At 43.3% G+C, this 24825-nt stretch overlaps 3 protein-coding genes across 16 annotated transcripts in view; 2 read left to right on the forward strand and 1 right to left on the reverse strand.

Annotated features, from left to right (window-relative positions):
* The window catches only part of SLC16A12 (solute carrier family 16 member 12), a 40554-nt gene extending 37466 nt beyond the window's left edge, over positions 1–3088 (forward strand). For all 14 annotated transcript variants that reach the window (XM_063338137.1, XM_063338127.1, XM_063338136.1 and 11 more), the window contains one exon: positions 2958–3088. The gene's annotated coding sequence lies outside the window, so the exon portion shown is untranslated. The remainder of the gene's footprint in view (positions 1–2957) is intronic.
* On the reverse strand, positions 1009–5776 carry LOC134517059 (interferon-induced protein with tetratricopeptide repeats 5-like). The gene is made up of 2 exons (XM_063338141.1): positions 5651–5776; positions 1009–3051 (listed from the first exon to the last, which is right to left on the reverse strand). The coding sequence occupies exons 1-2, from the start codon at positions 5653–5655 to the stop codon at positions 1614–1616; spliced, it is 1443 nt and encodes a 480-aa protein (XP_063194211.1). The 5' UTR covers positions 5656–5776; the 3' UTR covers positions 1009–1613.
* A 4960-nt stretch (positions 5777–10736) lies between these two features.
* Positions 10737–24791, forward strand: LOC134517003 (putative lysosomal acid lipase/cholesteryl ester hydrolase). The gene is made up of 9 exons (XM_063337985.1): positions 10737–11168; positions 12934–13054; positions 16536–16734; positions 17136–17245; positions 17868–18004; positions 19477–19623; positions 20815–20886; positions 21961–22032; positions 22791–24791. Exons 1-9 carry the CDS (start codon positions 11064–11066, stop codon positions 23022–23024), a joined length of 1197 nt encoding a protein of 398 aa, XP_063194055.1. The 5' UTR covers positions 10737–11063; the 3' UTR covers positions 23025–24791.
* The last annotated feature ends 34 nt before the right edge of the window (positions 24792–24825 follow it).

The following is a 24825-nucleotide window of genomic DNA, read 5'->3' on the forward strand; positions in this document are numbered from 1 at the left end:
TTTCCCTAGGTAGGGCCACCTTTCTTTGTAAGAGAAAAGCTGGCGGGTGGCTGGAAAACAAGAATGGATTTTGCCCCAGCCCTTTCTTAGGAAGAAGGTGTGGTTGTATCATGTACTCCTGATCCTTTTACTTGTATTATGAAATATTCTTTGAGGGAGAGCTGACATGGGGGAGGTTTCTTGATGTTTTGTGGTCTGGCATCATATTTTACACTCCTTCAGGCCTGTCACCCTGTCTGTACACGGGACTGCTGTGGCAGGGGCAGGAATGCTCCAGGATGGCTGGAAACAAAAGGCCACATCCCTCCTGATGGGCTCTGTCACCAGTTTGCTTCATTCTACACCACCGGCTAGTGCTCAGAAGTGTATTGAAAGTACAGCGTTAGTTTTCCCTGAGCACCATGAACTGCTATACCAAGGTACAATGCTATGGAATTAGGCCAGCCTGTTGTAAAGAATACTGACTTTTAGTTGGACAACTGAAGACAATCACCTCCTCCACCCGTCCTCTCTGTCCTTTCAGCCCTTTCTTCCATTCATGTAGACTCTGTGGGCACCCACCCCACTTCCCACAAGCCCCTTGCTCTCTGCGGCCCTGTTCTCCAGTGCTCATGCAACTCCTTGCTCTGGCAGCGCTCTGCCCTCCGTGTCCGGTTCAGTACGTTTCTTGTGTGCGTTTTCTATCCCTGGCTTGTTTCACAAGCACGGCCACAGATAGATGTCTCTTTGGCACCTCAAAGATTGCCTTTCCTTCCTCTCCAGATGTTTGCTGCAGCGGTTCCTGAGAGTGTGATTTTGGGTAAATTAGACCGACGTCATTTTGTGCTCAGTTTAATTCTTTGGTGCAACACTTCTGAAGCCACCTTTGTTGAGAGTTTGGGAAAATAAATGGGGCTACCTCCTGACCCTTTCATATCCTGCCAAAACTTTATCCCTGTTACTTTTTCAAATGGCCGTTTCCTTTTCTTTCATCTACTAACATGAGGATTGGTCAGCAGAGAGGTACCAGAAGTGACAGTTGATGGATGCAATGCTCTTTAATACAGGTTTTTTAAGCTTTCCAGGGAACTAGCCATACAGTAGTTATTTTTCATAGTTAAACAACATACAAGCTAGTAAACCAAACAAGTCTTCAACAAAAGCGTCTTCTAAATAACACTAAAAAATACATTTTTTTTAAACATATGAAAAAGCATCAGAAATTCCATTTGTGTATAACATGGCTTTCAAGTGGATAGATGAAATACTACAATGATTCCCTTATCTTTTTCTCAGTAAACGGTAATATCTAATTTAGATATCATTTGATTAGAAGCTCTCTGTTCTGCAGATCATCACTTAAACGCAACTTTTATACCAGCATTAGCATTGAAGACCAAGATATCTTAACTGCTATTTAGTCTTCCCAAGCACGCTCTCTGTGGGTGAATGAACAAACAAATGAACAATCATAATCTGCAGTTTCTACATTATCACCAGAAAGCGATGCCACCAGATGTTTCATCCGGTTATAACATCAACCTTAAAAAAAAAAAAAAAAAAAGTGGTTTTGAAAGTCTGCTAAAATGTCCTTGGGTTTGGGTTTTTTTTGGCGTGAAGGATCTTGGGGAGATTTAGCTTGAGATGGAAAGTCGTAGCTCACATAATGCACTCAGATATTCTTCATTGTTGGGACACAGTGCAATGGCTTTCTCGTAGCACTCAATTGCTTTGTGTTTTTCACCGCTTAGCTTATGAACAAGTCCAAGTGTACCAAAATCTGCTGCGTCTTCTAAACCTCTCTGAATTCTTTTTTCCAGCAATTTCTTGAGAGCATTTCTGCACGCAATTCTTCCATAAGACTCTTTATCAATTTTCAGCCCTTCTAGGTAATACCTAATGGCTTCAGATTCCGATTTCATATGAAAACGCTGAAAATTGCCATAACGGTAGTAATATTCTTGTTTATCATTATCGAATAGAATATTTATCTGAAACGCTTTCTGAAATGTCTCTTCTGCTTCTTCATACCTCTTTCCTTCTGCATACATGTTTGCTAGTTCAATGTGGGCAGTAAAAAATTTTGCCTTTTGGGCAATCGCTGTTTTAAGATGAAAAATGGCAAGTCGGATGACTTCCTCCACTTGCTCTTGAGGTGGATATCTTGTAGTGTTTTTCAATTGATACAGCTTTCCTTTGTAGCAGAGTGCTAGTTGGTGATGCAAAAAGGCAGATTTTGGTGTCACTGCCAGGGCCTTTTTCAAAATCTCCACCGCTTTGTCCACTTCTCCTTTCCTTCTGTAAAACTTAGCGGCGTATCGCTGGACATAAGGAAGATCAGGGGTTATCTGCATTGCTTCTTCAATGTACCTCTCCCCTTCATCAGCTTGCTTTACGTCTTGAAGTTTTAACGCGAGTAATGCCATAATGAAAGTACTCTTTGGATTCAGTTCCACTGCACGCTTCAGGAGCTCAAGGGACGGGATTATTTCTTCACATTGTCTGAGAGAGAAGTCTTCCAAACGATACATTACTATTGCATAGCCAGCATTAAATCTTGGGTTATTGGGTTCATTCTTCAGAGCAGTTTCAAAACAATCCTTTGCTCTCTCATAGTATTTTCTCCCAAACTTTAATAATGCCCATCCTTGCTCAGCATAGATCTCCGGAAGTTGAATCTTCCATTGGTCAGTATTTGAAAGCTTTTTGCAGCTGTTTTCCACTTTGTTTATATAAGTTTGAGCTTCTTCATATCTTTTCATGTGGTAATAGATCCAGGCATAGTTCCCCCAGGTAACAAGAATTCTCCAGTCAATTTCATCTGGATGATTTTTTTGAGCTGCTGCTTCAGCTTTTTGGAGATTTCTCAGGGCTTCCTCATTTGAACCCTTTAGGTGGCATACATAGGCTAGTAGATTATAATTTGTGATGTTGGATTCTATGAAAAACTCGATCTGATCATCTACTGTTTCTTCTAGGTGTCCGAGATCCACATCCTGCTTCAGCAAGGTCCATGTAAAATGACATTCTAGCTTCAGCAGGGAGCTCTTCAAGGAATTCATGGAAATGGCACTAGAAGAAAACAAAGAAAAATGTACTTACACTCCACTGGCTTTTTGCTACTCTTGTTTTTAAACCAGGCATGAGGTACTTCAAAACCAGGCAATACCTCACCTAGTGCCACAAGTCAACAATACTTCAAACAAGCCAAAGCTCTGGGAAGCCATTGGTCTAAAGAGCGGAATAATTATTTCAGTAATTCTCCTTGCCAGTATATGAGGGCATCTCTTACATAGCAACAGAGCTGGTGGTCTGGCTGTCAAAGAGGAGGGCTAATCTCTCTGGTAAAGCTGGCACAGCTCTGGGCCTCAGGAGCATACTTCCTATGCCAGGAACAATTGCTGAAGCCTACCCAAAAGAGGTAATCAAATAACAAAGCTTCCCCTAAAATATAGAGAAAATGATACAGTGCCTTTCCCATGTATCTGTATATTTTATGGTCTGGATTATAAATTTCATTTTGCATTTCCTGCATTTGTAAATCCTTGTTTGTTAGATCATAATACCGTTTTTATGATTATACTAATGTATCCAGTAGCTGGCTCCTGGATCCTACCAGTCTCCCCAGTTGCTGGCGCATGGGTGTACAGGACCCCTGAGGATGCAACCCCACTGCGCTTGCTGGTACCCACCACACGCTCACTCACTGACCCTGTGGATCCCCAGAAGGTGGCTTTGGACATCCCGTAGCTGGTCAGGGATCCTCTCTCTACCCAGGCTCCTCACCCCTAGACGCACGCACACTGACCAGACCCTGTTTGCATACACCCGGTCCATAATACCCCTTTGTCCCTCTCTATTTTTAATCATTTGTTCCTTCCCAAATCACCTAGGTCACTCGTTTCCCTGCCTTTGGTCCCTTCCCCAGACATCCCATAATGTCTCACACAATCCCCAAATGCTTTTCCCTGCATCCCATAAGGTGTCCCACATCCTTAAGCACTGCGCTCCCTTGGACCCCTAGCGTGGGGTATCCCCTTGGCCCGTGGGGGTCCCCTGGGAGGGCCAGGTGGGAGCTCGTGTCCCTGAGCCCCGGGGGGAGCCCCCGCCTGCCCTCCTGCCTCTGAGCTCCTCACTGTGCGTGGGGATGGGCTGATAGCTCTGGGAACAAGCTTGGGAGCAGCCGGGGCAGGGTGGCATTTGGGGTCCCCCTCCTGCCATTGCCTGCCTGTGTCCCGGTGTGGACATGCAGAGCAGCTTTTAGCACACAAACTATCAAGGACAAACCTTTACAGCCCAGAGAAGGTAACACCCTAGTCCGTATTGTGCCCTCCCTTAAAGAAGGAATTATACGTGACATTATAATCAAGGCTTCTCAGTCAAATCCTTCTTTGTTAGAAAGACTTCTCTGCCCCCCCTCCTCTAAAGCCCAGAGGGTCTGACAGCCTGTGTGGTACCACGCGTGCTGCCGCTCAGCTCCACAATCATGTAAAAAAAGAGGCATCTTTTGGGTAAAAAAAAAAAGAGTGAGTGGAAAGACTGAAAATTATGAGGAGGCAAATCAAGGAGGAATCCGTCAGCAATTCTTACAGGTTCTGGGACAATGGGCAGGACACTGGGGAAAGCAAAACTGAATACGCTTTCCCACCCAAACCATCTGACCCAGAGGTACTGGAAGAAGTCAGACAAAAATGGTATTTATAAGTGCTGGTAATGTATAAGTTTGTCTTACAGACTTCTTCGCCTTTCTCAAATAATCTCTTCTGCCTAACTGAGGTTTTTCGTCGGTATTAACAGCCGTTCCTAATTAGAAAGCTGTGTGTGAGGTAACTACAGTTCTTCTGGGATGAAGAGGAAGTGAGAGCGAGTTCCCATTATTGTCACTCTCTTGTTAGAAATCTTTGGCTACCGGTGAATACCACGGAACAGATATTGGCTCCCAAATCACCAGTTCAATTAAAAATGTGGCGTGTGTTTTTTATTGCCTCAGCCGAGAACCCTGACAATGTCTAATGTCCACGGCTGAGAAACTAACAGAGGAGAGTAATTAATGAGAAGACATTTGTGGAAAATTAATATTCATGAATGTCACAAAAACAGATTTGTGACGCAAATTAAATACAGTTTAGTTTAGTTCAACACATAACCGTTAAACGCGATTTCCAAAGTTGTCCTGCCATCTTGGCTTTGCCCCATTTGCGTGCGCGCACAGCTCTGTGCATGCGTGACGGTCTTCAGAAGGTGTTATCCCCCCTCCCCGACCCCCGACAGCTTATGCTCCAAGGGGCAGCCCAGAGCCTGTGCTGCCCTCTTTGCTGGTCCTGGCAGTAGTAGAGATCAGAAAGTAAATTCTCAAATGCATCAGCCCCAGGCACCCATTCAGCCGGGCACCAGCTGCGGCTGCAGCCTGGGTGTCACCCCCGAACTGCCCACACACAGTTTTCCTGATGGCCAGTTCTGCTCACAGGGCTGGCCCTTGTCGGAGAAGTGATAAAATTACAATATTCAATAGAACCCTTATTTTATTTTGATTCATCCAGTAGATATTCTGCAAAATATTTTCTGCTGTTTGGATCCCCATAGTCCCTCCCTGCTTACGTTTAAGTAAATAATAAGCATTATTTTCCTGTGACATAGCAAAAAAGCACCTTTCAGGGACTGGGTTGCTCACCTCATGGTTTTCCTTCTCTGCCCACTTAGGTTAAGGTAGCTTTGAAGCCGAAGGAGTGCTGCTCTCCGTTGCTATGCCTTCCCTTTTATGTGCTCCAGCCCTCACGTGGTCTGTGAGTAATTTAACGGGAACCAGAAAGTGAAACTTCAGCTCTGCCTGGATCTGCGAAAGAAGCTGGAATAGCCGCCAGTAGGGGAATAGAAACCTAGGAGTGAGTAAACTGCTTTTTTTTCAGCCTGGCTCTGTGCCACACATTATGTTGTGTTGTGGAGAATGTGGCAACAGCTCCTAGTAACTCCCAGCGTTTACTTTGTTCAAATCCAGAGGCATCTAGGACGCGGAGAATATTTCAGGCCAGTATAGGCTGAGCTGGTTATCATGCGCGGGCTATAGGGAAGGGTCCTTTTCCCCTCCTGCCTCTGCTGATGCATCTTTGCACAGTTTTGTACCATGCTTTAGGGTCCTGTTTTGTTGGTACTGTGTCATCCCCCTAGTCCTACCCCACAACGTCCTACCGCCCCTTGCCTCCACTCCTTCGTCCCGTGTCTCCCCATTGCAAGGTCCCTGCTGTTGTACCAGGCCTGTATTTCCCCACGCCACGGCGTTCTGGAAGAGCACTAAACATCTCACCCCACCCGGAACGACTGTTTGTCGCTGCTCTCTCTGTGAAACTGTGGTTGTACTGCCCCAAGAGAAACGAAAGTGAAACAGGTGAGATACAGTCAGTTGGAGAAATTGCCATCGGGGTTGTGCCAAGAAAAACAAAGCTGCAGGTGGGTCAGGGCAAACTCAAACAGAGCACCCTTGGTGAGCCGCTGGCCCGAGGCCATGCAAATTTATAGCCTGTTGCTGTCATTGGCGACGCCATAACAGGGCATCACGTTAATCAAGGGATGGGGCAGGGGTTGGGTACTGTCCCGGTTTTGGCCGGATTGGACAATCAGAATGACAGATGGCCGTGCCCCTGCCTCTCTGAAGAAAGAAGAAATAAGGAGATTTATGAGTTTAGAAAAAGAACTAAACTACTTTAATGAAAATATTAATAAATAATGATAATAATAATAATGTATACAATATATAAAAAACAGTATCCAGCTCACAGGATGATGATCGCCTCACCAGGGAAAAGTCCCAGACTGGAGTCAGCGAAGGACAGAAGCAGGATTCCAGATCTGGAGTCAGGAATGCTTGGATCGGGATCAAAAGCAGAAGAACAGACAGGGTCCTCCTCGGACGTCAGCCACTGAAGAAAGAGTTGACCCTTTGATCCCTCAGCTTTTATGCTGAGCATGAGGCAGATGGGATGCAATACCCTGTGGGTCAGTTTTGGGTCACCTGCCCTGTCCGCTCCTCCCCACAGGTGCGACCCCTCTGCGCTTTTCTGCTTCTGACCCTCCAACGGGGCAAATCATGAAGTGAGCTGGCCTTGGTTGTTATAGCCATAAGTATAAGCAGGAGCCTCTGTGCATACCATCCCTTGGCACAGTCAGGTCTTAACACTCTGAGAGTGGGCAGTTTCTGAACAATAAGCTGTTAATTTCAGGCTTTGGTCAGTTAGAAGAGGCCCAACTAAAAAGTAAAATTACAAAACAGAAAATTGGTTCTGTTTTACCTCAAACCAGGACAGGTACCGGAGCATCTATGGGTATAAACAACTCGCTGATGCTTAGGTTTTTTTTTTAAATAAAGCAAAACCAAAGATGCAGACCTGGCTTCATAACACTGATTTTACAGGTAATAAAGAAATCAAAGAAATAGTATCTAACATATGTAAATATACATATAGGCAATTCAGACATAACCTGAAGCTGCAAACCAGCGAGGAAAAGAAAGGTGTAAAAGTGCATTTGCCAACATATAAAAATGACCCAAAGTGGATCCTGGGGAGAGGAAGAAGAAACCACCACTATTAGCACCATGTTTCTCCCGAGGACGGACGCCGGTGGCTGATGGTTGTTGGTGTTACTGCCTCCAGCAGCCTGAAGCTGCTGATCTGGGCGCCCAGAGCAGTGACCTCCAGGGGAAGAATTAGAAACTAAGAAGTGTCCACACACGCTCGTGTGTGCGTGCGTAATGATTTTAACCATAATATTACTATTACTGTGACTTTTCCTGTAAATAAGTGCTTCAACCACATTATTATTCTGTTTTTGTAATAGTTCTACACTAATTCTTCCATTAGACTGTTTTCACTATACTAACAAAAAAATCTTGTCTTTACCTAACTATATAAGATTTGCTTCCCTTTTACCTGTAAACAAGATCTTTTAAGTAACGTCACAGAACCTCTCCCCACTCTTGTATCCATTCCATTTAAAAATGTGAGAGTTTAATTAGATACTGTCTGATGTCCTTTCATAATATCTGTAGAATTTGAGTCCCCTCCCCCCACATTTTGTAGGAATAAGCAAATAAAAATGCATATAAGGGTGCCTGGTTTCAGTTGGGATAGAGTTAACTTCCTTACTAGGAGCTGGTATAGTGCTGTGTTTGGGATTTGGGATGAAAGCGATGTTGGTAGCGCAGTGGTGGTTTGGGTTGTTGTTAAGCAGTCGAGGCCTTTTCTGCTCCTCACACCGGCCCACCAGCAAGTTGGCTGGGGGTGCTCAAGGAGTTGGGAGGAGACACAGCCAGGACAGCTGACCCCAGCTGGCCAAAGGTCTACTCCATACCATATGACTTCACACTCAGTATATAAAGCTGGGGAAAGAAGAAGGAAATTTGGAGTTATGGCATTTGTCTTCCCAAGTAACCGTTACGCGTGATGGAGCCCTGCTCTCCTGGGGACGGCTGAACACCTGCCTGCCCATGGGAAGCAGGGAATGAATTCCCGGTTTTGCTTTGCTTGTGTGCGCGGCTTTTGCTCTGCCTATTAGAATGTCTTTATCCCAACCCACCATTTTTTTCACTTTTCCAATTCTCTCCTGCGTACAAACAATCTTACACTTGAGACCTTCTGGTTTCTGCAAGAAATTGGAGAGCCTTAGTAACACACCCTCCCTTCTTGTGTCTCATCTAAGTGATTTTTTTTTGGGGCGGGGGGTTGTTGGTTTTTGTTGTTGGAGCTGATGTTTCAGAGCTCAGGAGAAAGGTTAGTACAGCTACTACTCTGAGCAGCATGCAACGTTGATAAGTGGTGAAAAGAGGCAGTGAATTCAGAAGGAAAAAGAATTAGGGTATCTACATGGATTAATGTATTTTATGGAAAATAAAGGTTGCAGGTAGCTGGAGAAAAATGTATTTAAAAAAGATTCCTGCAAGGCCAAAATCAAATGTGGGCACTAATGATTTACAATGCTGCTAAGTACCTATGAGTTTCTTGTCTCTGCCTCCGTCCCTGGTGTCTGTTTTTCTTGGTACATTGCTTGGTACCTAGCCTGGGAAAATGCAGGAATTTTCCTTCTGGAATGCATAAATTTGCCCTAGTATCTGTATTTTTATAAATGTAGTTTCATCTTTATGCTTTGTTTTGACACAAATGCCTATTGAATAAAATCAGCGCGCGGAAGTGCTTAAAACTGAGTAAGGGACAATAAGAGAACAGTTATGCAACGCCTGTCTGCAGCCATCTTTGTGGCTGGCTTGGCACAGCACAGGAAAACTCCGAAATACTTCTACAGCCCCGCTGCTTTCACTGGAGGGGGAAACTGCAGCTGGGCTGACTGGTATCAGGGAGAGCCGCGTCACGCAGCGGCAAAAGCAAGAGCTTCTTGGAAAACACTTGTCCAGAAATGGGCAGGAAACAACAACTGCATTCATATTTAATACAAAGACTTTGTTTACTTGAGTGTTCTGTTCATATACAAGAATAGGGAATGGCTTCAAAAATAATTACTCATTTTAGGGAGAAAAACTCGTATCTGTGCATTTTCTTGGAGCTGAAATGGATACCTGCTAACAAAGAATTCTCCCCTCCTATCATTACCCAGCCAAACAATTGCCTGAAATGCAGTTTTCATTATTAAAATAATGCAAATGAACTATACCACGGTAAATAACAGGATCGCCTTAAATACCGTATTTTATGCTGCTTTCAATTCAGCCTAGTTTAGCATATAATTACTATGTTTGACAAGAGCAGTTGTAGCATTTTATAACCTGGGTTATCCTCTAGGTGTGAAGAGTACCTTGTAATTAATTTGGCAGAAAACCCAAGTGAATAACTGAGCAATATTTTTGCAACCCAGGTTCTTTAAAACCAAATAACCCTAAGAAACAGGATCCAGGAACGCAAAGGGTCGCATAGAGTCACCTATATGGAGTGATGTATCCACGTATCAAAACAAGGGGATGCTATGAAAACTTCAGTGATTTTTTCAATTAAAATCTTCATTGCTTTCTAAAGAAACTGAAACATTTCTGTTCTTGACACACTCCTGCTCTACCGCTGTGTATTTGTATCAGGTTTCTGTATTCTTCTGAGGGTATTGCTATGGACCCGGACTTAGTAACGTGAATGTTTATATTATAGGATTGAATTTGGTCCAAGTTTTCGCAAGCGTGGCCACACGTCCCCTGGCCACCGGCACGCGTCTCTGCCGCTATGCGACGCGGTGCCAATGAGTTGCCTCAGAGCGTGCAGACAGACCAGGTCTGCAGGGACTGCAGCGCGTCGGTGTCAGAGTCGATATATTTGGGCTGGCGATAAAAGCGATGGCTGGGCGATCCGCCCGTGTAAGAACAGCAGCGATGGCTGACGGCGCTCCGCAGCCCCACCACGGCCCGGCCCCTCCCCGGCTGCAGGTGCAGGGGGTCCCCCGGGACGCTCCCGCCGTCGCGGTGGGGGCGGCCTCACCCCCTCCATGCCGCCCCGCCGCCTTCTCCCGGGAGACCGCGGCGGGACCGGGGCAGGACATAAAACCCACCCTGGCAGGGCGGCACTGCGAGCCATGACCGGAGAAACGCTGAATCACGCCGGCTCAGGCAGCCCGAGGCCCGCTGCCGGGCACCGGGGGCTGCGCCGGGGCTGGGCGGCCGCCGCCCCCGCGCCGGGGTGGGCCGGGCGGCCCCCGCCGCCGCCGATAGGCCGCGCCGCATGGCCTGAGCCGCGCCGCCGGTCTTGCGCCCTCCTCCCGCCGCGGGCCGGTCCCCGGCGCGGCGGCAGCTCTGCGGAGAGGGCGGGCCGTCCCCTCCCGCCGCCGGGTGGGGCTCCGCCGGGCCGCAGTCAGCGGCGGGGGGAGGCGCGAAGGGGCGCGGGGACGCACCCGGGCGCCCCAGCCCGGCCGCCCTCCCTCAGAACGGCTCCGGGCCGCGGCTGCCGCCCCGCCGCTGACAGGAGGGCGGCCGCCCGCGTCCTCGCCCTGTCAGCTCGGCGGCCGCCCCCGCCCCCGTCACGCGGTACCGCGCCGGCGGCGGCACATAAGCCGGGTTCAGCTCCGCCGCGGCTTCCCGCCTCCTCCCCGCAGGGCCCAGGATGCGGGGCCTGGTGGTCGCCGCCTTCCTGCTGCTGGGCATCGCCGGTTCCGGAGCCTTCGCCGGCGGGAGGAGGAATGTGGACCCCGAAACCAACATGAACATCGTGAGTGGCGCGGCCGGGAGGGAGGGGAGAGGTGCCCGGGGCCGCCACCGGGTCCATAACGGGGCGAGGAGAGGAGAGGAGCAGAGGGGTCTGGGCGGCCCCTCTCCGGCTCCGCGGGCCCGGCCCGGTGCCCGCCGCCCTCCGCAGCCGCCGGGGGAGCCCCGGGAGACTCCAGGCGCTGGGCAGCCGCCGGTGCAGCCTCTGCCCGCTCGCCGTCTGTCGCGTCTCCTCCTCCCGGGTCCTCCTTGGTCCCCTCTTGCTGGTGGCGGATATCTCTCGCGTATTTTCTGACCCAGACCTGTGTTTTTGCTAGTGAGGACGCTGTCGTCTTTAACTGCTAGAAAAGGGCGTGCTCACCAAGCGTCCTTGCGCTGCTGGCACAACGCTCCCGCGGGCTTGCCCACAGCTGCTTGTCTTCCCATTTGGGATTTACTGTCTTAACTCTGTTCTCCTGCTGCTGCAATAGGCGACTCCAGGAAAATACTTGCTATTAGTAACTGGTGTTAGTTGCTCTTTCCTCTGCCCCATCTAAACTGTGCCATTATTTTCACATGTGCGAGAAGAAGGTATTTCACTTTAGAGATGCTTAGGGTCTATAAGAGAAGAAATGCTTGAGTCATCAGTATCATCTAAATATCATTTTGAGGACTAAATGTAGTCATTTAGTCTGAGGCTAGTAGCATTTGAATGGAATTTAGTCTTAAAATCATTTTGGAATGTTAATGTCACTGTGGAAGATTAAAGATATATTTAAAAGAAATAGCATGTTTAATTAAATGCTCCTTCTCTTCCTTGTCCAGCAGCCTATGAGTAGAACTCCAATGATGTCTTGCATTTCTTACATATTCTCAAGGCACGGTTGGTGTCATAAACCCAATGAAAGAGCAAGTTCTCTGTCCTGATGGAGTTGCATCAAATGAAAATAACATGAAGCTAGAGATAGGAGATAAACCTATTAATGGAGTGGGGTTTATTATTATTTTCTTGTTTGGCTTGTTAGCGAAGTCGCTTAAAAGCTCTGCAGCAGACATAAGGTTTGAGGAGAAAGGTGAGTAAGAAATGGCATATGAAACTAGGAGCTGAGGTGACAATGTCAGCAGCTCGCACATGTAAAGAGTGTGACTTCATTTTTTAAAGCTGCTGTGTTTGTGGTTCATTTCAGCACATTGCCTAAACATGATTGTGTCCTCTGTATAACAGAGAATTTGGCATAAACTTGTGATATAAAACTGAAGTTTTTAAAGAAGCCTCTCCCTTCAGGAGAGATGAACTCTTCCTTCCTTCTCTTCTGCCGTATGCTGCTGTGGTGCCAGTGGCTTTTTGCTGTCTTTGCTTGCGCACTTGTGTCCTCCCAGTACCGGAGGGTACTGCTGTACTTGAGAGCAGGCGGTAGTTTCAGTTTTTGTCTCCCAAACTCGTATCTTGGTGTTTTGCCCTGTTATCATCATTTTTTCAACACTTCAGTCTCCTCTCTCACTGTAAGCAGCATGTGAGTAACAAACATGACAGTGGGCAGGGACAGGCTAGGGAGCCTCCCAAGTTCCTAGGGTAAGGTTTGTGCTCTGGCTAGTTCCTGACTCTGTGCCGGGATAAGTCTTAAAAGAAAGCCTGTCTGCGTTGAACAGGCGGCTGGCATGGCGAGCTCCTACCGCATCCTTTAATTTCACATCGAAGTCTTTGGAAGGAACCCGTAGTACTTTGCACATGTTAATGAACTGAGGAGGCTGGCAGTCTGACTCCAAGGCGATTCCTTTTCTTTCTTCAGAGTCAAATTATTACCTTCAGGGGATACCCTAGTGAGGAGTACGAAGTGACGACAGAAGATGGGTATATCCTTTCCGTTAACAGAATTCCTTATGGAAGAAAAGGCCGTGGGAGGAGCAAAGGTAAGATTTATGTCTGCTTGGAAAAATAGGAAGTCATGAAGAAGCTCTCTCTTTGATTTATAAAACTTTTCTTCCTGTAATAATCCAGAAAAGGATTAAAATATATGACCTGTGCAGTTAGAATGTTTTATTGGTGAATGTTATGGCCAAAACAGATTAGGCACATGTAGAGTGACTTGAGTAAAGGAAGGGAGAAAGAGTTAGAAAGCTCTATTTTCCTGCCATTGCCCTGTTGTGACATTAATACCAGCCCTTCATTGGTGTTTGATTTCATAAGGGGCTGAGAGGCCTGGATTTTCTAAGAAATGGAAAATAAGGGTTTTAAGTAATAAGGCCTTTTGAAAAGAGATTGATTGTAACATTGTTGGGTTATTTCAAACCCCATTTTTAAAAATGTTTCTATTATAATTAAGTTTGTTAAAAATGCATGACCATTTTCAGAAGTAGGGGCAGTTCACATCCCTTTCTTGGTGAGATAAAACTAAACTACAAGAGTTCCCACTAGAGTGTTTACAAAATAATTACTGCCTGATTTCTGCATAAAAGAAGAATTTGTTAATTTTAACCTCTCTGAAGCTCCCTTTGTGGTAAGGTACAAGCCAGACCAATAGTACATGCTACTGGGGTGTTGTATTTGACATAGCTGCTTAAATAGGTAAAACAATATAATAAGATAATACACTGCATATGGAATTAACAGTGTATTTGAGCAGTAGTGGCTGAATTTGGTATCAGTCTTGTCACCACCCCTTATAAAATATCCTGCAGACAGTCACATGCATACAACAGCAGCCTGTTTGCATAGAAACTGTATGTTTTCGAAGGACCGTCTCAGAACCCTTTGGACTGAAAAAACCTAGGGTGAGAGGTAAAAACATGGAGCTCGCAAAAGAAATCAGTGATTGTCCTATAGCCTTGGGTGTGAACAAGAACCTGTGGAAAACCCCTCTCCTCTGCCAAAGGCCAAGCAACAGTCTTCCTGGCCTTATCTGTCGGTTTTGTATGAGTTAGGATGTTTGCACTGTCCGCTGTGTCTTACAAGGTGGGTGTGTAAAGATCAGTGCATGGACGAGGCCGGTCAAACCTGGCAGGTGTCTTTGTACTTAAGAATTTCAGAGAAGCCCACAGGAAAAAGACAGGCTGCCCTTGTACCTGTTGATTTTTGTCCAATCCTTCATCGATGACATAAGCAAACAGAAGTTTCCTGACCTGTGGGAATTCTCCACATTCCCCTTGCCACACCCTCGACCCCAAGTTCATGTTTTGCAAAGTGCTGTAATTTAAAAAAAAAAAAAGGATTACTGAGCACATTTGGGGAAGTATGATCTCCTAGAAGGATGGAGATTTCAAAGTTCATGTTGATCTTAAGTTTTTATAGACTTGGTATCTTTTCTCAGAAAGATACCAATGATGTGTCACTGCTGACTTAGCATATATATGCCATATTTCTTCTTTTGCAATACCTACATAATGTGAATAGGATCCCTTGGAATTATGTATCACATGATGTTTTGGAACAAAACCTACAGTTCTTCAGTTAAAAAAAAAAAAAAGGGGGGGGGGGAAATGTCCAGAGAACGTAAAAGCAAAACATTGATGATTTTTGGTTTTAGTATTAACTAAAAATCTAAAACAGCTGCATAGCGTGCGTAGGAAGGGTGTGGAAGTAAGTCTGTCTTCAGCTTCTTGGGGGTGCACGCAGTGAAGAGAACAAAATGTTCTATAGCAGAAATGGAAGTTTAACGACCAACCTTCCTTATTCCCCCTCTGGGGTTTTTAGGATCAGAGGTGATACAAAATTATTATTGTCCAAGTCAGTTTGTCATATGATTGTGCAATTCACGTGCAGATCTGGTGACTGCTTGGTAAAGTAAAAAAAGGAACTGGCAGAAATTGAAGGCTGATAGGAGAACAGAATTAAAGCTTTAAAGCAGTTAATCAGTTTTCCCCTTCCTGTCTTATGAAACATGCAAGTAGCAGCTTGAGGAGAGCCTGTTCTTCAAAAAAACCAGAAGTTAGTTGATCTGGTTAAGTAAAAGGGAAGAAGGTATCAAAGCTGAAAGTGAGCATTACTGAAAACAAATTTAATGTTAGGGTAGAAAATCCTGCACACTGTTCAGATGGCAATGAATTATTACTGCAGTGACGTAAGCAGCACTGTTGAACTGTCCTGTCTCCAGACGCGGTTTGGCACTGCTGGAGATTTGCTCTGGTTGCAGGAACAGTATGCCACGACGTGTGGGTTTGTTTGTTTGTTTTTTTTAACAAAATGTGAAAAGCAGGCACTGAAAACGTTCCTTGTCACAGGTGTAAAGGTTGCCAGGGGGAAAGGATATTGCTAATTTGGATTGTGGAACTCGCAGAAAACATCTATCGATGTGACTTGGAATGGAGCGTGTAGGTGACTGAAAGAGTTGTGATTTGGCTGTTTCTGCTGAAAGATCCAAGTCTAAATTATCAATGGAGGAAGTATTGCGTGAGTTTAGTATCATAGTAGAATGATGTGTTATTGGAGGAGGTAAATTCCTGAGTAATCTCTGGCATTGACCTAAAGTTAGCATGTTATCAGATTTCAGTTATTAAAGCAAGAAAAAAACCTCAAACACCTGTGCTACTGCAAGATCTAGAGTCAGGTCTTTGGATTTTCTGAAGGTCATGTTCCTCCTAAAGGATTATATGTTGATTTACTTTCTTTGTGTAGAAGCAGGAACCTTCCATTTTTTAAATCTACATTCCATATAAAGGTGTCATTTGCCCTTTCAGAATGGGGAAGTCAGGAGAGAGGCTTCCTACATTCCACTTGGGTCTTCACTGTGGTTCTTTTAACTATGTAAGTCAAGAGGAGAAAGTCCTTCGAAACATAGATTCCCTTGTTGGTTGCCCATACTGCTCTTCAGGTTCTGCCACCGCTTTGGTAGTGGAAGGGAGTTGCATAGAGATATCAGTACCAGCTGCAGAGATTTCCACAGTTCAGCGCCCTCGTTTGGGATTGTCTTAACTGGAAAAGAAAGATCTCAGTAGCACATAAATGGGAATGCCTTCCTCAGGTTTAGGAGCAGGGCGAGAGTCATAAGTAGTTTAGCTGTCTCTGTGTTTGGGCCACTTTGCTGAGTACTTGTGAGCTTGAAACAGCTGTGAGGGCTACCTGTATTTTTCTTGTAGCTTCTGATTTTTCTCATGTTTGCTTATTGCACATTTGCTGTCTGTTTTGAACTTCAAGGAGTCTTTTGCTCTAGTTAGGAAACTAACAAGTTGCTACTTTAAAATTCTTAATGCTAAAAAGTAGGTTTTTGTGAAAACGTGATTTCGTGGCTCTGAATAGTATACAAATTGCTAATCTTAATAGATTAAGTCAAGTATATTAAATATTTCAAGTGCAAATCTAAAGCAGACTTTCAGTAACTGGAATTATTCTTAGGCATTCAATTCCAAATGAACAGGAAGATAAATGCTTTATGATGGTAAATGCTTTATTTTTCAGGTCCAAGGCCTGCCGTGTTTCTGCAGCACGGTTTGCTTGCAGATGCCAGCAACTGGATCACAAACTTGGATTACAACAGCCTCGGCTTTATGCTGGCAGACGCTGGCTACGACGTATGGCTGGGAAACAGCAGAGGGAACACCTGGTCCAGGAAACATACACACTTCACAGTGAAGCAAGAAGAATTCTGGGTTTTCAGGTATCTTTGTCTTCTAGAGAAACTATAGAAACTGCACACGCTGTTTGCAGACAGGCTTCTCTTCCTCTCTTTGCCCATCATCTTAGTTCAGTCACATTGTGAATGTACAAGATTATTTTTTTTTTTCTGGTTACGTGTGCTGTCACATATGTAGGGACAGTAAAGGAGAGTTTTATGGCCAATATAATGTACTGAGACAGCCTTCATACGTGGTCAGTAGAACATTAATTGCTTTCAGCGGTGCTTGGTGTGAAGACTCAGTCATCAGAGCGTTCTGCTTCATCCAAAGGAAGCTTTTCTTTATGTCCAGACAACTGATCTGCAGTGCAAAAAAGCTCAGTGCAGCTGTTTCACACTGATAACTTTGCTTACACAACTGACTTTTTATCTCTGCATTGTAGCTTTGATGAAATGGCCAAGTATGACATTCCAGCCTCAGTAGACTTTATTTTGAAGAAGACCGGCCAGGAACAAGTATTTTACATTGGCCATTCACAGGGCACCACCATGGGTATGTAAAGAATATATTTGTTAGAATATACATATATATATATATATATAAAAGAATATATCGTGTTTGAAATGATACCAAGTTCCACATATGTGGTTTAATGGTGAAAAATTGAAATCTGGTGCTTCTGGTTTTTAGCGACTTCCTGGAATATTCATCAACATTAAAACCAAAATACTTAACCTTTCTGTGTTTACTTAAAGTGGGAAGCTGTTGAAATGATAAATTGTAGTTGCAGGTAGCCACTAGTGCAGTTTCTATTGGAATAAATTAATGGACTGTGCATAATAAAATTAGAATTATCAGACATGTAGATTAAAGACTCCTATTTCCAGAATATTTTGCTGTATGTAAGGCCTGCCTCAGGTGTTTTTAGACCTGTGGCTGGAAAGAGCTGGAAGAGTGTTGGTTAGTTAGCAAAAACTTGTTTTTCAGAAAAAGAAAAACCCAAATCCTTCTGATTTGCCTCATTTAATTTGTGTTCCATAGTAGCTAGATTAATTTAAAATATCTAAACTGATCCTAGAGACAACAGTCAAACTATTAATCTAAAACCACTTGTGCATACTCAACATATACTTGTGTCAGTGGGATTTGTTAATTATTCTTATATTATTTACAGCTTTCGTTGCTTTTTCGACTTTGCCACAGCTGGCTAAGAAAATCAAAATGTTCTTTGCCTTGGCACCAGTAGCTACAGTCAAGTTTGCCACTAGCCCTCTTGTAAAATTGGGAGTGTTTCCTGACCTGCTACTCAAGGTTTGTATTTGAGTGTAAATGTTTTAAGCCAAATGAGGTGTTCCCCTTTCTAGTTTAAAATAGCATAGCAAAGGATGTTAATAGCTGTGATTAGATTAACATGTTTGACAAGAATGCTGGGCCAGTTTTTCCAGAATAATGCTACAGAAGTAAGCAGTGGCTTTTCTGGCTTTACTGCTATTTAATGAGACAATTTGCATCAGTTCAAAGTAATATTTTACAATTACAACTTAATAGATGGAATAAAATTATGTTTTTCCATTTACATGTTTCTAGAACTTACGCTACAGAAATAACATGATTAATTCAATAGTTGGTCTGTTTTAGAAGACTCCTATGATAGCTTTATATAGAATACTTTTGAATTATCATGAACTTTAACAGATTTGTTTCACAATTAATCTTTTAGTGTTAGAAGAGGATCCTCCAGAGGAGGGTGATTAAGAGCAGCAGCTTTATTTAGATGCTGTGAATCATCCTCTGGAGGAGTTTACCTTTCACCACTAACATCAGAGGGAATGTAGGCAGACGGGCAGGCTGCAGTAAGTGCCTGAAGTCAGACATTGTGAATACCCTGCTATGTGTCATTTTTAACCATCACTTTTCTTTCCACCATCCATGGAGATTCCCACACAGAGCTGTTTGTTCTGTGGGATAAACCCTTCTCTACCTTACCTTGTACAGATTTAATACGTGTCTCTTTGCATTATTAGTTCCCTGCTCCAAAGGCAGTTAACCTAAAAGTGGTGCTAACAATTGTGATCTCCCATTCTTTGTGTAATGAACTTTGTCTAATGAGAATAGTAGCTGATCAGTGCCCTGTGCAGATGTTCATGTTGTGCTGAGGAACTTGATTCTCATGGTGACTTGCAAAAAAACTGGAGAGCAGAAGTACATGACAGTGACAAACCCACAGGTCAGGCATATCTCTGAAGAGCTGTGTCACTTTTAAGGAAGTTCTCAGTGGGCTATTTTCAAACCCTTGGACATTCTAAAAATACCCATCAAGAGGAAGTGGCCATCACAGCTCATGCAACTTGTTTTTCTTACATGGTGTGAAGAGAGGAAGTTATAGGTACAAGGCCATTTCACGTTAGCAAATGCAGCTTAAAATACTTAAGCCTTAAACAATTCTGATGACAGGAAGCTGCGTAGTAGTCCTTTTAAAATACTGTATTTAAAACTGATTAGAATTTGAGGTTAGGCTTGGGATTCTTTAATGATGGTCCCGGTTCCCGTGTGACTTTTGTGGGACTAATGGACTGCATCATTTGTAGCAAAAGCACTAACCGTGACTTTCCCATTGGACTGTACGCAAGGTTGATAAGGAGATAAATCATTTTTGTACGACACACCCATCCCATCACCAGTGCAAATGGAAACAATCACCTCAAGAATGTTGCAGTATAAAAACTAAAACCAGGTCATTCTATGCAACTACATATTTGTGCTATGTGTTTGTTATTTTGTAGGACATGTTTGGAAAGAAACAATTCCTCCCTCAGAATTATTTGCTGAAGTGGCTGGCTACCCACGTTTGCACCCACAGAATACTTGACGACCTTTGCGGCAACATATTCTTTCTTCTGTGTGGTTTTAATGAGAGAAACTTGAATATGGTATGTTTTGGTGACTCTTAATAGCTGAGTTATTTTGAACTCTTACCACAGTATTGACTGTTTGTGGCTGTACTGATTGTCCTTTACATGTAATTAGAAAAAAAAATAATGCTGCCTTCATCATACTGAGTTTGGATTAATATATTTCTGTGGTATAGATGTAGTTGCCCAGCTTGGATGGATAGAATTAACCTTTTAAAATGTTATTGGAAAGCTAAAATGCATTATTTTAGATCTGTTGGGGGAGCGTGTAAGAGGAGTGAATTAATATGATGGTGCAAGTATTTAATTCCTTTTGCAATGAAGCGAAGAATAAAGATACAACCATTTTCAAGAGACCTGTTGAAATTTTCTGGTCTCTTGGTGGACGTGTGCAATTATTTTCTCCGGGACCAGTTTCTGACCTTGCTGATGGTTTCATCTGTGGTTCTAATTCCAAAGGACTTGTTTTTTTATCTAAAAGCTAGTTAACAGCAACTGGCATGAGACCACCTTTTTTTCATAATGCTTCTTAAAGTGTTTCTAACTCTCTGAAATCAGTAGAAGCTGCTATCAGTTTACCCACAGGTGGATGAAGACTGAGGATTTTTTGTTGGAGTGAGATAGAATTAGCATTTTTTTTTCACCATTCTGTGTGCAAAAATGTTAACTTTCTGTATTTTATATGAAGGTGAAAGTGCAGTTTTCTGTTTTCTTGCACAGCACATACAGTTTTCATGATTTTAATGGGGGATAATAATTTTTTTTTTTCTGCCAGGATTTAAGTTTCCCCTGGGTATTTTGTACTTCTAAACTCAAAGTGTATAAAGTTCTGAAACACTTTGGACTGACAGCTACTAGTTTAGGTGTAAAGTAATGCAACATTTCTCTGGAATTCCATCTAAATATTGGTTAATGTGCTCCCAATTCTTACAATACCAGCACTTTTAAAAAGATATTCTGAATATATAAAAAAATGTTTAAAGGATATCACTATCAGGTTTAAAGTTCATCTTTAAATTTCTGCAGTTAATTGTAAGTAATCCCAAAAACATTTCAGCCTTTCACTTCATTTGTATATATGGCTCCAGTTACCTTTTGTTTATAACAGTTTTAAGAGGAATGGAAAATTTTCTGTTAGTTGTTCAAGAAGCAGTAGTGGTTGCCCTGTTGCACTGTGAGGAGTAAACCATATTAATTATCTTGTTGCAGAGCCGAGTGGATGTGTATTCAACACACTGCCCTGCGGGGACATCTGTACAAAACATGATCCACTGGAGCCAGGTAGAGTTTACAGAATCTAAAATGTCCATGAGTCTAGCTTGTTTGGAGAATATTGATGTCTGTGATATTTAAATGGAATAAAATGCCAAAATATGTATGAAGCATAGCCCAAGTGAAATTCTGGAACTGCCAATTTTCAGAATGGCAACTGTTCACTGCAGCTGCTTTGATGATACTGACTTACGGTGGCTTACCCCTCTCCCCTATTTCTTTGAAGACAGGGTAACGGTAAGTACTTCAGGCCAACAAACAATACAACAGAATACCTTAACTCAGAAATGCTGTAACAAGTATTTGCTCCCCTTTCAGCAAACCCTGTTTTGATTACAAGTTATATTTTTTAGCTAGTGAAAAGCAGCAGGCTTTCTGTTCTGTTCTGTTTGGCGTCATTTTCTAGTTTATTAGTGAATTTTGAATTTCACCTCAGGGCACTGTTTCGTGCCTGTAATGCTATTGTGCCTGAAGCTTGCTCAGCAGGCTGCCAAAGATGAGAAGACATTTGCCATGGAAGCAGTGGTCGGTGCTACTTGTGATCTTATAACTGGTCATCTATTCAGAAGCAATGTGATCTGCGGTACATAGCTCTTCAAGCGGTGGCTTGGAAAGAAATTAATGAAGACTTTTTTTTTCCAGATCCCTGTTATATAGACTTCTGTTTCTGAAAAATAATAGGTGGTAAATCATAGAGAGTAGACTTTCTAGGAAAGCTCCATGCTGTATTCATATTCACGGACACTTAGACAGCAAGGTGAAGATTTCAGAAGTAAGCACAGAGCTGCCACATCCTGGCTTTCGATACACTGAACTGTTTTCCTTAATCTTCCCTACCATTGCTATGAAAGAGTGTGAAGTCTTAAGGGGCAAAGTCCAATGGTACTGAATGTTAATGTTTCCCACTCCTGTTACACTGGGCAAAGTAGTGACACTTGCCCTTGTTAATTCTTGGCATTTCACTGTTTCTTGTGTCAGTTGCCTTTGCCGGTTCTCCAGATGACCTATACTTTTTTTTTTTTACTCCTGCAATAGAAGTGTTGCAGTTCTTCTTTGTATGTGTGAATATTTGTGTATTTCTAGGCTGTGAAGACTGGGGAGCTCAAAGCTTATGACTGGGGAAGCAAGGCTGCAAATATGGCTCACTACAACCAGGTATACATCTTTTATGGATATGTTATAATTCTTGAGTGTCACAAAAAAAAGCCCTTGGGCACTTCTCTGGGTACTGTGTTTATGCTGCATGCTAAAGAGCCACTAGTGTTGCCCAGTAACCAGACTGCCTTCTCAAAAAAAAAAAAAGGCAGCACAGGACTATAGAGCTCTGAGATATCCTAAGTCGGGACAGAGCCCACTCTCGGACACGAAGTTGTGATGGCACACTGTTTCTCGAGGGTGGTCCTGCCTGCCTACATCATGAGATCACACTGCACTTCTCACAATAAGGCACAGACTGTTGATTCATGTGTATTGCTTATCTTCTGACTGTTTAAACTTCACGGGTGTTTGTTTCTAAATTGCTGTGTGCAATACTAAAAATATTTTGCTTCTTGTCACTTGTGACTGGGAAAGATTGCAGTATCATACTTTCAGAGTAGCAATCACTTCTGCTATTTGATTAGGGTTTAGAAATAACTTGAATGGGATGCATTCTTTGAGACTTCTGCTACCCTGCTGTCTTGTAAACTCCTCAAACCACATCTTTACTGCTTTGCGTGCTATAGTATTGCATGACTTTTGGAGTTACATTTTCTGTTGAGGCAGGACTCCACCTCTAGCTGCCCAAGAGAGGAAGAGAAAATGAGAATCGGACACATTCTTCTTGCCTTTGCTAGTGTGTTACACTGCAGTGTAGTATCACACTGAAGACTTGTTCTTTCTAATGCTTTTGTTTTCCCTTTCCCTCTCCTCAGTCTACTCCGCCTTTCTACAAAATAAAAGAGATGACTGTACCAACCGCGGTGTGGACTGGTGGACAGGACTGGCTGGCAGACCCAAAGGATATTGCTATGCTGCTCACTCAGATCACAAACTTGGTTTACCACAAAAACATTCCAGAATGGGAACATTTGGATTTCATCTGGGGCCTTGATGCGCCTTACCGCATGTATAATGAAATAATTAACATGATTAGGAAGTATGTCTAAACTGGCTTAGTATTTCAGAGTATTAGTTCACCAGTATTAGTCTCCATCTTTTTTGGAGTATGTGCTTTTCTGGCAACAATGTTACCTTGCTTATTTATGATGCATTTTTAAAATGCCAGCAATGACTACTGAAGTGGATTCATATTTGGTTTGTTTTTCTTAGTATTATTTCTCTCCTCTGCAGAAATCCTCATTGTATCCTGCTGATTTTGCACACAGTAGCATGATACTCAAAAAACCAGCAGTGTGACTCTGCACAAACGGAGTATGTCATGTGCATATAAATTTAGTGACATGTCTGAAAGACAAGTTAGTCCATTCAGCACCTCAGGTGCTTGACAATTAAAACAGTAAGTGTTTCACTGTGCATAAAACACTGCCATTTCTCAGTACGTTGCCATTTCTGAATACCTTTCAGAAGTACTCCTTGTACTGCAGTGACCCATTTGGTGCTGGTACTTTAAAAAGCACTTAGTGGCTTTTTGCTGCGTTCTTATTTTAGCTGTCACATACAAGCCAGCTACACCAGATGACTTTCTTTTTCAATATTGCCCAGAAGAACTATCACGAAGCCAGAGAAGATCACCACTGGCAGTTGAGAACTTCTGTTTTGGGACTGATTCATTGCTTCATTTCTATTGATTTAATGGTGTCCCTGAAGCCTTTCATGTTTCACATACCAGCTATGGATAAGGGTTGTTATTTGTCCTTGCACGTTCCTGGAACAAGAGAAACAGTTAAAAGAAATACCACTTTCAGTTAGCTTTGTCAATAGGTTATGGCTTTCAAGGAGAATGGTGTAACGGACTCGTGTTTTTGCTATTTTTTTTTTTTTTTTTTTTTTTTGCACTGACCACTAGAAAACAAGCTGCCCCATTATACTACTGGTGAGGGAAGAGCCAAAGCATTACTTCTATAGCTCAAGTCACTTAATCTGTGTGGGCTTTCCCCCTTAATCATCTGCTGCTTTGAAGATCTGTTTGTTTAGCTGCTTATATGGTGCTTGCCACTATTGTGTTCGGGATCCATACAGCACCTTGGTGAAGCCTGCCAGTATTAACAGCAGTTCCCATTTGTCTCAGTTTCCACTTCAAAATGGGGCTAAGCCCCCATTTAATGGAGGAGAGGATTCACATCTGCTTCAGGGGTCTGACTTTGGAGCTGTAATTGCCTGTGGTATAGGTGCCTTGCTCTTTCCATTGACTATGCCGAGGACGTTGGCTCCTCTGAATTGCACAGAAGTTCCATGCCAGCTGTAGATGTATGAACCATCTCCAGAGTCAGCTGCCTCTGTCCAAGTGATGAATTCTGTGCCATGGTTGCATTCAACACAGATTTCTGTCAGTAATCCCAGTAGGATAAAAAGCCTTTTCTACATGGCATAGAAAATAGTGCATTTTAAACTGAGGTGAACGTTTTTGTGTTTAAAAAAAAAATCAAATGCAAAACGATGCATAAGCCATAAATTGGAGTTTGTTTGGTGTTTTTTTTATTCCTAATTCAGACTCAGGGAATCCTCAGGCTTTGTTTAAGGAAAAAGTGGTTCATGATATTTCAGTTATGATTCCTAGCAGGACCTCTAAGTTTGCTTTATATTTGTAGCAGCCATATTTGCTTCACCTTGCTGTGCTGAAAGGAAGTTTCTGTAGGAATCTGAAGTCGCTAGTTTAGCAGTTGTCAGGGTATGTGATACAGCAAGAGCCATGTGCATCATGTCTGTTAAGCTTGAGATATTTCAATAAACATGAGACCTGCTTGGAGTTTGGAGCAATGCGTTGTGTTTCACTTCTTGTTTTATGAA

This window comes from Chroicocephalus ridibundus, chromosome 6 (genome assembly GCF_963924245.1).
Source record: "Chroicocephalus ridibundus chromosome 6, bChrRid1.1, whole genome shotgun sequence".
Taxonomy (NCBI): domain Eukaryota; kingdom Metazoa; phylum Chordata; class Aves; order Charadriiformes; family Laridae; genus Chroicocephalus; species Chroicocephalus ridibundus.